This window comes from Stylophora pistillata, chromosome 11 (assembly GCF_964205215.1).
Source record: "Stylophora pistillata chromosome 11, jaStyPist1.2, whole genome shotgun sequence".
Lineage (NCBI taxonomy): Eukaryota > Metazoa > Cnidaria > Anthozoa > Scleractinia > Pocilloporidae > Stylophora > Stylophora pistillata.
The window spans coordinates 19126642-19139163 of NC_142529.1; the positions used below are offsets into that span (position 1 = coordinate 19126642).

Consider the following 12522-nt stretch of genomic DNA (forward strand, 5'->3'; position numbering starts at 1 on the left):
CTTTCCATTGTTGAGAAATGGTGATATGTTCACTGAAACACCTCTTGGAACTATATTGCTGATGAGAAAACCTTTGTCTGCCAGAACAAGATCACCAGGACTCAAATGTTTACAAAATCCAGACTCTAACCATGACCTTGTCACTGACTGAGCCGGGAAAGAGATCACTAACATAGGTTATAACTCCATTTGGGGCAACCCCTATAATGACTTTGAAAGAGTTCATTCCCCTGTAGCTGGAATATGTAGCATTCTGCTGGGACATGAGCATAGGTGCAGCAATTTCAATGTCTGTACAATCAATCACAATGCGGCAACTGCTGTACTCAGTGAAAGAGGATAGCAAACACATCTTGTTCTTTTCTCTAGATGGCACGGTTGTCATGATGTCTTTGAACAGGAGAGAATGCAGAACATGGACAAAAGTTAGTACTATGTTAGCAACAGTTGCAACACTGCATGAAAACAACTGGGCTAAATGTAGATTGGTATAATTTTGTTTCAGTTTCATCAGAGTGATAAATATCTGGTCCTCAAGTGTGATCGCCTCAACCTTCCATCCAGCATAATAGTTTATTTCACCCTTGAATCTTGAAACATATCCCACAACAATATCAAAAACATCCTTAGTGGGTAGACCTGTCTCCATCCGTATCACCTCAGGGCTCAAGCTCTTAGCAGAGTAGTGTGCACTATAGTAACTTGACATTTCCTTGTGTTTAGCAAGTTCTGTTGAAGTCATGTCAAGCTCTATTGACAGCAGAGCTTCTTTGGAACTTGTCTTTTCCTCTTGTGAGCATTCAGTGGAACATGGTTCAGAGTTCTCTTTAATCTCTTCAAGCACAGATGCTACAGTTGGTAATTTCGTGGGCTCGGCAGACACTTTCCGTTTTTTTCTTGGGGGTAGGTGTACTGGGAGGTGTTGGTCCTGTACCTGGCAGCAAGTCCAAACTATCAAACAGCTTGTGCCTGTTTCTGTCACTGATGGTTGGCATATTTTCTTTTCGCCCATCTTTAAAGTGACAACTGCAAAGTCGCGAATGTTTGCTGGGCTTTCTATCTCCTCTCCTATAACAGAAAAAGACAGAAGCAGTTACTATACTTGCGCTTAAAAAACCCAAAGTTTAGTTGGTCACATGCTTAACCTTGTAGTCTAAGACGTGAATGCAAAGCGAGTATTTCTCTGAGGTTGTTACTTAATACTAGTTAGTGTAAAAGCTTTGATACTCACAACTATCATATAGTTTTTTTAGTAACTAAATAATCTTAGATCAAGACTGAAGACAAGGAAAGGCAAAGCCGCGAGAAAACAAATAAGACGAGAAAGAGAAACGGCTAATCGTGAATCAGTTTGAGATAAAAAAAAAAAAAAACAGCTATTTCTAATCGATGGTACAGCATCGAAATATATATTTTTCGAAAAATACTCACCTTACAAATGATATCCACTTATCATAGAGTGTTTTATGTTTTTTCTGGTCTGGAAACGAAAAGAATCGGCAGCAGTGGCTTTCAGATGTGTGATTGCAATCTGGATGAAAACACTGGCCCATCGCAAACTTCGTCTCCGTGGCGTTTTGACTCGAATTATTGCTCACCAGGTGCTTTTGTCCGCTTATTATATTCTTCAATAGTAAGGCCAAAGGTTATCTTGATTCTCTTTATCTTATTTCTATTATTGGAGGATAAAATGCGCTATTATAGCTCTTGAAGTGCTCGAGGGACGCCATATTGGTTTGTTTAGACCACAGACTTCTGGTGCTATGGAAACGTGACGTAAGCACTTTAGGACTCTATTGTGCTCATTACTGGAAAGTATCGATGCCGTTTCACTCTCGTCTAGTAAACTTCGCGATTATGTGACAAAAATTGTGCACTCGCGTGAAGCCGCCATGTTTGTTTACATATTTGATGCCATTTAAAAGCTCGCGCCATTTTCGTACCCATTCTTCGCCCGGCCAAAAAACCCTATTGAGCCACGTTAATTCCTGAGAAAATATCTGTAAGAATAATTTCGTACTTTTTCGTTCTCTTTTTCTTAGGTAGGTAGTAAAAAGTGCAAGTTAATATTTTTAGGATTCCATCAAGAACCAAATGCCTAATATTTTCATGAGCCGTCAGGAGAATAAAGTGAATAATACCAATCCATCTCGAAAATTGATATTTCACAAAGCTCTTTCATTTCATCTAAGTTTTGCGATATCACACTAAACTATTAAGTAAACTACTCCTAAGTCAAACTGACATTTAAAAACAAGCACCTTCACACAACGGAGTCTTCCTTGACATTATTGACAATTTCTAAACATATTTTACATTCAAATCCATGGATGTTTTTTGTGGTTCAGTTCCTATCTCGGTCCACATCACTGACAATTACTGATCTGCTTTCTTTCAAAAAGTCAGACAAAATTTTTACCAATAACTGCATATTGCAAGCAAAGTTTGGCAAGAAAGAAATTCCGCCTCCCGTCTGTGTCGAGTCGTTTTTTTGCAACATTTTGTAGAAGTCTATTGACAATAAACATTTACTCTTGAGATATAGTTAACGAAATGAGTTTCCAACGCCTGTTCTTGAGAATGATGCTCTAAACATAATTTGAAAATTTACAACCCTGATATGTCAATATTACATCAGCCCGTGCATATCCACTGAACTAAATACCTTTCTCATTCGATGGCATTTAGTTATTTTTTCGTTTATTCGAAAAGCCACGATTCGATTACAATTATAAACATTCATTCATCTACAACTCGAAGAATTTACCTTTAGGACAGCAGAGTATATACTCGTATAATTGTCTGCTTTACAGCTACCTACTTCTATAATTTTCCAGCCGTAAAGAAACGGATTTAACGTCGAGTTAAAGTTAACGAAGGTACCTACCACTCCTCTTATGACCACTAAGTGAAGATACGAATACGTTTTAATATTTCTGATGACAGTTTCCACTATACCGTACAGCAAATAAAAAGCGAGTAAATGTATCAACAGTGATCTGTTCACTGCCTTTTTTTATCGCGTAATGTTCAGTGTATTTGAAACGGATTTAATGTCGAGTTAAAGTTAACTAAGGTACCTACCACTCCTCTTATGACCACTAAGTGAAGATACGAATACGTTTTAAAATTTCTGATGACAATTTCCACTATACCGTACGGCAAATAAAAAGCGAGTAAATGTATCAACAGTGATCTGTTCACTGCCTTTTTTTTATCGCGTAATGTTCAGTGTATTTGGTTGGCTCGGTTCAAGTTGTTGAATGTGATCTTCAACTTGAGTGTTATGATGACGAAGAGTTCCGAAAATGTTTGTATTGACCGAATTGAAATATGACGTCCAAGTTGAATTACCATTGTTTTGGACTTACTAGCCTCGTCTTGACGAGGAAATATAAAAGGATTATCACGTGTGCGAGAGGCTAGTAAGTCCAGAACAATGGCAATTCAAATCGGACGCCATATTTGGATTCGGTCAATACGAGGCGATTGAGACTGCTAGGTAAGATGGTACGCCTAGACGGCTATACCATGAGGTTATACAGCGATCTAAACTGTACAATAAAGAACCGAGACCAGATAAAACCCAAAAAATGGCTACAATAATATCATGCTTTTTAAAGTTATAACTTGTCTGTATCTCAGCCCTAAAAACAGGGCAACAAGTCTGTCCACGCTCATGGCCGTCAACGCCAATAACGACACTCTACACAAAGCATAACTTGTGATGTGCACAGCGTCAAATACGTATCGACAAAGACTCCAGTATTCGTAAAGATCGGACAACTAATAAGCAGCATGGAGAGGCTGGGTGACAAGACCAACCAACAGATCAGTTGTTGCCAGACAGCGATACAAGATTTTGGAGGGCGGATGAAGGGAAGATTCCTTGCGAAGGGCAACAAAGATGAGAGAATTTCTAAGAAATGCTGTGAAGGAGAACAGAATGTTCGCTGCTGAGAGAGATAAATGAATTGTTGTTGCAATCCATCTACCAAGGACGTGGAGCATCACATTTCTTCAAATAGATTAGTCTGTACTCCACCTCCAGTCAAATTTGTTTCCTTAGCATTCGCTTGTTGAGCACTCTACGATAATCCGCTATGGAAATGTTCAACATCGGCTACTCTACAAAGAATATTCCTCTTCCATCACAGAACGACTACTTACAACGACTCGTCGAAAAAACCGGGCAGTTTCTACGTAGAATGCGCTGGAAAGCTTACTTCTTCCTCAATCCTGACACGACCAACCCCTCAAAAGACAAGTACGGCTTCAAGTCTACCAAGAACCCCTTCCGATCGACGAACTAAAGAAATTTGAAGGCGACATGCTTAAGATGCTACAATTGACGCAATTCCAGCAAGCTAGTGAACAACCCTTTCCTCAAAAAGCTGAAAGACGACACCACATGCATCAGAAACCAAACCAAACTTCTCATCTCCGCTGACAAAACAACGAACTTTTACAAACTGAAGCCGTCAACATACAACACCCTACTTGAACAAAACATCACCAAATCCTACCAAAAAGGACAAGAACCCAAATACTTCACTGGTCATTCATTCAGAAAACAAAAACATCGCTACGAATAACGGGTGCTTTGTAAATCAGTAGCTGGTTAATGGTTGGTTTTTATTTTTATATTTCTCTTTCTGGTAGTGTTTGGTATGCTTCTTACTATAACCTCTTTTGCTTTGTACGAAATTTTTTAAGCGCGTTGACGAAGAAAAAATCTGTCGAGCTCTTATAATGAAAAAGCTTGAACATTTTTCGCATCTGAAAGAAAATTTTGATGAAAATATTCTCATTGTGGGTTTCTGACTGACAACTGTTTACTCTCTTCCTTGCTTCATCTGTTTGACCATTTTCTTCATCATATCCCTGAACGAAAAAAGTGCAATTAGGAAAGTTGTTGACGCATTATTTAAAGGATGCGTAGGTAGGCAGGTAGCGAGTGAGTTCATAGGCTGGCGAGTGGTTCATGGTGGTCGGTGGTGGGGAGGGAATTACAAACGTTTCTCACCTGATCACGTTGAGTTTATCTTCAACTGACTCCCAAGGATTACCATCTTCGCTGAATTCTAGAAGCTCTATCAAAAGGCCAGACGAGCAATTAAATTAACTTAAAGATGAAAACATTTAGAGACTTCAACAGTAAAACATTAGAACGAAGATAAGTATTCATCAGTGAAAGATGACAAATTTTTGCCTTGTTAGAATCATTGAACATGAAGCAGTTGTTGTGACTTAAAAGTCGCAAAAATCTCAATCGGTCTGAAAAAAACCAAACCTTCTGCCAATTTCTTTTCACTTATCCAGTCTTCCTCCTTGTAATACTTCACGCGCAGATTCTGAAAGAGCAATTTATAGCGACACGTAAATGAATGAGTAGATCAGGTAAATAATCTATCCAGCCACAAATTTACATCATAGTTGTTATTTAATTGGTTGAAATCGAGCGGATGCATTACTCAGGCTTGGATTCACCCTAAATGCATAATCTACAACTCAAGACGAAAAACGCTGACCAGTGCAAACTCGATCCTCGTGCCTCGCCGCTGACCTACCAGTAACGGAAATCTTTCCATGCGAGTGAGATGTAAAATACGGTCCACGTCATACTCCAGATGGGCGACTTTCTTGGCCTGAATGTAGGTCGTGCTCATCTGTGCTATGAGTATGTTGAGTAGAATCACAATCACAGTCCCCATGTACGCCAGCATTAACAGAATGGAGAGCCAACTGCAAGGAAAACATACTTACGAGTTGACACGCAGTCAGTGACTTTCAGCGCTTGTCAAACAAAACAGTCGCAAGAGAGCGAGTATGTGCCATAGCCTAACGTAACGTAAGGCAAGGTGACAAACGAAACGACGGTGACAGGCACTTACTTGAAGATTGAGTAGTCTTCTGCGATTGGTCGCTGTTCAGATAGTGCCCGAAAACCGCTTAACAAAACACTTTCAAAACCACTAAAAAAAAACAGAGTTAAAATCTTCAGTGATTTTCTCTTTAGCTAAAAACCGCCATATGAATGACAAGCCAAATTATAACATAGCGCGCGCGCTAGTTCTATCTAATTCCTATTGCGTCAACATGAACAAAATCTTTTATGTACGCACGGTCGTGCTCAATAAAATGATGTATGCAGTTTCAAAATAGCTGCAAAATTTCCGTCATGTGAGTTCCTTAAGTCAAAGTTTCGGAAAGCGATATTAGTAAATCGAAGACCAACCAAACTTTTCTTTGGCTTTCGACCTTCACGCAAGTAGTCAAGCCAACAAGCACTACGAAAACGAAACACAACACAACAGGCCCGTTTCCCGAATTTATCGGAACAAGAGCAGGAGAAAATTTTAGCTGAAAGACATTCAGCAAGAACTAAGAAGACTACAAATTGGTCTGTAGCGACTTTTAAAGGTAAACGTCTCTGTTGATGACGTTTTTTTGGTTACATTTGTTAACTCTACCGAAAACCATTTAATTACAAAATCAACAAAACAATCGGAGACGCCAACATTTTCAGGCAACTTTCATTTCAAAAAACATTACAAAAACGTCATTCAGCGCCCAAATTGTTTTCTTATGTTATAAAAGAATTGTTTCATGCTTTTAGCTGTGCGTATATCGAGTTATGGATGCACTTGGGAAGTTTGGAAAGCACTCAAGAAGCTAGACTTGCTCTCGGCTGCGCCTCGAGCAACTCTTACGCTTCTCTCGTACTCTCCAAACTCCCCGCGTGCATCCATAACTCGATAGACGCACGCTAAGCATGAAACAATTCTTAAGTCACAGCTACTACTAAAAGCGGGGCTGCAGTAGATCAATAAATCGATGCTACTTTTTTAGAAAAAAAAAGTTAGTTGGATATCTTCACAGCTCTGAAGAATTTTGAACCAAAAGAACTCTAGAAGATACAAAACCTTCATATTTAGGAAACTTCCCTCACATTTTTTTCAAATCTTAACTACTTAACTTACTTAAACGATACACAGCTATAACAAAAGTAATGCCGTAAATGGTTTGAACCCGGGGGTAACATGTGACTCTGATGATGACTTCCGCACAGGTTGTCGAAACGTCAGTCACTACCTCCGACAACAGTCCTTCTCAGGACTACACTCACCCGGAAGATCACACTACACCTTCACATATAATAAAAGTATTTATTGCCTTGGATTTACCTTTTTTTTCCTTTTTTTTTTTTTTTTTGCGACAGTCAGAGAAGCAACTGTTTGCGAGCCGCGCCTTGTGTTTTGTATGAGCGGCCAGGCTACTTAGTTGACCTGACCCCAATCTCCCTCGCTTTCTTTCGCTCAGTCGCCACCCGCTTCGCGTTTCCCGACTAAACTGACGCCTGTAACAGACTACTGACGGTTGGGCTACACTCGGAAATCTCTCAATGCAGGAGGTACAACATTTTTAATCTACATTCTTCTAATGGCTGAGATTGAAGTTTAATTGTTTCTGGAGTTTACCTCTCTTTGATACCCACCTAAATCCCGTGTTATCTGAGATTTGACTGGATGAACGGAGAGATAAAAACAAGGCAGAACAGAAAGGAAGAAAAATCACGGAAAAAACAGCCATGAAGCGGGCTAAATCTTGCTGAATAATCTTAGCCAAGGTCTTGGTGTATAAACCTGTGGTCCTAAAGCCAACAAGTGAAAAGGTCTCTGTTAGATCAAATAATCAGGATCACGACTAAATGTTCCTCTAGAAAACCAAATTTGTTACAACGCCAAAGTAAGAGACATAGAGAAAACCACGCAGATTAAAGCTCAAAACACAAAGAATTATTTGAACTAGTGAAAGACCACCAACTGAAGTTGCTAATGATTTTGAGTTAAGATTGACCGTTTCAAGTCAGATTAAACTGCATGATCAAATATTACAATTAAAGAACTTTATTTGAGAGCCTGTTTCGATCTTCTTCAGTTATAATCAAATAAGTTCTGGCCTTTTTAAACCTCTAAAGGTATATTTGATTAGGGAGATCTTCAAGTCGCAGAGCACAAACTCCGTTCTAATTATAAACTATAAATCATTATTAAAGAGAACAATCATTTCTTACACATACATTAAAACTCAACCAGTCATAGTTTGAGTTTCAGTTTATTACCTCGTCAGGCAGGAAAACTTAAATATCCTCAGGGAGTTAAATAAAAATGCTGACGATGCCACCAACCACTGTGATTTACTACCAGTGTATCGCAAAGGTATTATACATAGAATTAACACCAGGCCTAACCAGTCAAACAAGGTTATCCACCCAGTGAAGTATGAACGGCCATTTCTGAAAGAAAGCAGTTTGAAACAATTAAGAATTGGGGCCACAGCTTTATTTGAGCCCTACAGATTCTCATGAAGTCCCAGACTATTCAAATAAAACTCAAAATTTTATGTATTATGATATATCGCTGTGCATGGTTTTAACTTTTAAGCGTAGTTGAATTTACTCAACTGTAAGCAGTTTCCCCATCAAAACAGCACTAATACTTTAACTGTTACTCAAATGTGCAAAAATAGAGTAATACAGCCCCTGTATGATAAGTACTCATTGATCACAAATTGAAAGGAAAAAAGTGAAAGTTAAATAGTTGCATGACTCACATTCTCATTTGATTGATTTCTTCACACACATAAAAATAACCATAACGAGGGTGAACACCTCACAAAGCCCACAAAAAAAATCTGCTGTACCCACGTACTGGGTGGGGTCCAGTCTTGTGGAGGCATGAAGCAGGGAATACGACAAGAACAGCAAGAAGATGACGTACAAAGCTGCTTGAAAGCTGTGGGAGAAAAAAAAAAGAAACAAAACATTTATGCAGATGCTTTTAACTTCCATGCTTGAAACAAGTTTGTTTATGTGAGTCACATCATGAACATAATAATTGCATCATAATCAGAGAACAGTCTATCATTAACAACAGTGGGGATGTTTAATAGATAATTTTTGTAGTGCAGGGTGTAGCCAGGTGAAAATGATGCATTTACAAACTTGAAAGAACCTTACTTGAGCTATTTGAAACATATTTTCAATTAACTTGCAAAGTTCCCTAGTTCAAGGTTCCCAAACTGAACCAATATAATAGATATGAATCAGAGTGATAATTAACTATGCACTTTTCATTAGTTTGTTAATAGGAAACCCAGTTGTGTGAAAGGAAGGCAAAGCCAGAGTTGCAAACACGGAAAGTCTACAACTGTAGAAATAGTTAGTAAAGGGACCCACTGGCTTGCCCTACGATACCTTTACCTCAGAAAGAAATGTCCATAACTTCTCCATTTCCTTTTAACCAACATTCTAACCACAGGATGTTGCAAAGCCTCCTGAAAATGAAATGAATAAAGCAGAACTGAATTTCCAGGTAATTAAATAAATTTGCAGTTATTGATTGATAAGGAGGACAATGCTAGGACGGGAGAGTATTGATGACTTTGAGCCAAACATTTTCTCATCTGACCCAACCTAACTCAATTACTTAGCAGTTTAGCATGTGACCACAGTTCTTAATTAATATCAGTCTCTTCTTAAATTCTCCTGTCAATTTAAATTTGGCATTTTACAGGGCCCTTTCCCATCCTCTTCATTTACTCTAGTACATTTGATAGCCCTCATGCAGGGATTTTTTTATCTTTATCAATAAAAGAGCAGGTGGGCCCACGTCATGCAGTTATTAATACTTACATGTGAAGAAAGTTAAAGTGAACAACAACCCTTTGCATTAATAGGATGAAATGCATTTCATATGATTGGCTTTGATATACAAGTGGTGGCCGGGCCACACAGAAGGGGTCCCATGGTTTGATTGATTAACCTAGCATGGAAACAAATAAGTTTGCCTTGTCACTAGCATACACATTTCATAATATCTAGGTACCCTTCATTAATTTATTGATCACCACAAGAGAAATTACCTTATTTTTGCTCTTTGCTATGACTTCCAAACAAGAATTGTTACCCCAATTAAAATGTGGATTGTCTCTCTCCTTTTTCCCTGCTGAGATCCCAATCTTAGGAGGCCGCCCTCCCTCATCACCATCCAAGATATGATAACAAAAACAATAGTCCGAAGGATCATCAGTGATTGAATTCCAGGCACCTTCAATTCCCTCTCTTTCCTCTTCACTACCGTATGTTTCCTTCCGTTTTGGAAGGTGTGGCCACTGAGGATTCACCATCTGGTCAAGGTTAGCCACAACTGTTTTCTGCATGTTAACAGCACACACAAAATAAAATGCATATTTGAAAATCGATACAAAGGGGGAGATTTTGTGGTAGAAAAATGCTCACCTTCATTCTGGGATTTTCAATAATGGACTTGAAAGAAAAGAAAGACGGCTGGGGATTTGTCATGTCCTGACCCGGTATCCAAGAAAATAAACTCTGGGCTCTATTGGGACAAAAGAAATGAGAAATGTGTATTGAATATTCAATATTTACCTTAGTAAAGAGTTTGAAGTCATAAAATCTAACTGCCAGCTTTCTGCACCGATCCACAGTTTGTACATGATCATTCATGACTTCCATTCCTTTTAACCTTTGTTCCTTTTAAGAAGATATAACACCTCTATTGCAAAGAAGGATTACTTGATGCACCTCCAATTTCACAACATCATCATGAAACTGTATTCAAGAAACTCGTTTCAAAATAATCATTTCTCTTGCCAAGAGGGTGAAAAAATTTGTCTCTTGTTAAATTTGTAAACTGAAAATATTTGATGAAACTATTTGTTTCTAGACTTTCTAGCTTTGTCTGATTTCTGGTTAGTTCTGTAGCTTCTTAATAACTTTCTCTTGAAAACTGAGGGCAGTGATACTTGAAAAATTCTCAATTATTCTTTGGTATCCTTTAGTATTTCAGCGAGCATTTTACCTCTCATGATACATCAGCCTAATCAAATAAGCTGTAACCTCATCATTCTCTGCTTCTAAAGCTATCTCAACTGGCATCAATCCTATTTTGTTCAAGGGTGCTTTTGTTGCAACTGTAAGTAACCATGGACATTTCTTTGCAAGGGTTTTGGTGACATCTAAAAATCCAAGTTCAGCTGCATAGTGCATCAAAGTCTTCTTTGTTTTATCTCCTTTGTCTCTGAATCTCTGGTATCTGTTCTTATAGTTCAGTTCACTGTCCAACAGAATATCTAATAATCGGTTGATCTGCAAAGAAAAACCACACAGCAATACACGTGCACAACACATGTACTCAGCTTTCCTCATGATAAGGTGTGTGACTCTCATAACATGGTCTATGGCTCTTTTATTAAAAACTAGATCATTGGATAATGCAATTCAAGAATTTTTATTGGCTTAGCCATTATGGTATATCAGCCAATATACCATAATCTACAAATATGGTAAGCGGACATATCAGCTTAAAATTAAACGGGAGCTAAAAATTTAATAAAATTTAATAATTTAATTTAACATTTTTAATAAAACAATTATTCCACTCGCGCTTGTTGGATATGAGATGATTATGGCCAACTCGGCGCCACGCACCTTGTTGGCTATCTATCATCTCATATCCAACGCGCGCTTGTGAAATAATTGTTAATTATAAATCTAGTTTTCAATCCATTTAACCACCAGTAATCGTTGCTGAAGGAAACATTCTGTAGAATATCTGATTTTCAAGACCTCATCATCTTATGCCTTAAAGCGCATTGCATTCCATGAATGTGATTTATAGAATTGTATGGAATGGTTCGTCAATAACAACCCAAAAGATTTAAAGGAATCACGGACCAATAATTTTCAGATTTTTTTTAACTTTCCACATACATGTCTGAACATTACTGCAACATAAACTTCTCACTTATTTCTTTTTCAGATGATTGATACTCTTCAAATCTTAATAAAAAATAAATTTCTGAACATCAAATATTTAAAGATTGACCAAAAATGGCCATTTTCATTAAAGGTTTTTTATGCAGTAACTATCTGCTCCAAATAAAAGATGATTTAAATATCAATACAAATGCAATTGGAAGCAGCAATGCTGCAATGCTATGATTTTAATGCACTTTACATAATAAAAAAATTGAACATTCATGATGTAATGAAATGATTGAATAAAAATATATTGCCCAACTGTCTTAAGGACCCAGGGGATACAAATCCCTTTTGGTTATTGTGAGATTCCGCCACTCACAACTCAACTTAGATTATCTTCCAAACAAGTCAAGGTAACTTTTTGATACTTACCAGCCTTTCAAGGCCTGGAAGCCTATCAGGGTTATTTTTATACCATTCAGATTTTGGCCACTGTTTTAACATCAAAAGTGCTGGATCCTCACTGTCCAGTTCTCCATCATTCTTGTACTTTTGGATCAGTTTTTCAACTCGTACCTCATCTATAGCCTTGTTCCAGGATGTTCCTTCCCTCTGCTTTTGATGAATCTACAAAAGAATGATTTAATGCGAGGCTCATCGACAACAAGGCCATAGTCCTCTGCTAGCTTGCTGCCAGGTATCCCTTCAGCCCGTTACTTTTGATAACTAAGGCA

At 38.0% G+C, this 12522-nt stretch overlaps 1 protein-coding gene across 1 annotated transcript; it reads right to left on the reverse strand.

Annotated features, from left to right (window-relative positions):
- Nucleotides 1-324: 324 nt before the first annotated feature.
- LOC148720465 (uncharacterized) lies at nucleotides 325-1714 on the reverse strand. Its single transcript, XM_088738931.1, has 2 exons — nucleotides 1432-1714; nucleotides 325-1068 (listed from the first exon to the last, which is right to left on the reverse strand). Exons 1-2 carry the CDS (start codon nucleotides 1551-1553, stop codon nucleotides 837-839), a joined length of 354 nt encoding a protein of 117 aa, XP_088595057.1. The 5' UTR covers nucleotides 1554-1714; the 3' UTR covers nucleotides 325-836.
- Nucleotides 1715-12522: the final 10808 nt, after the last annotated feature.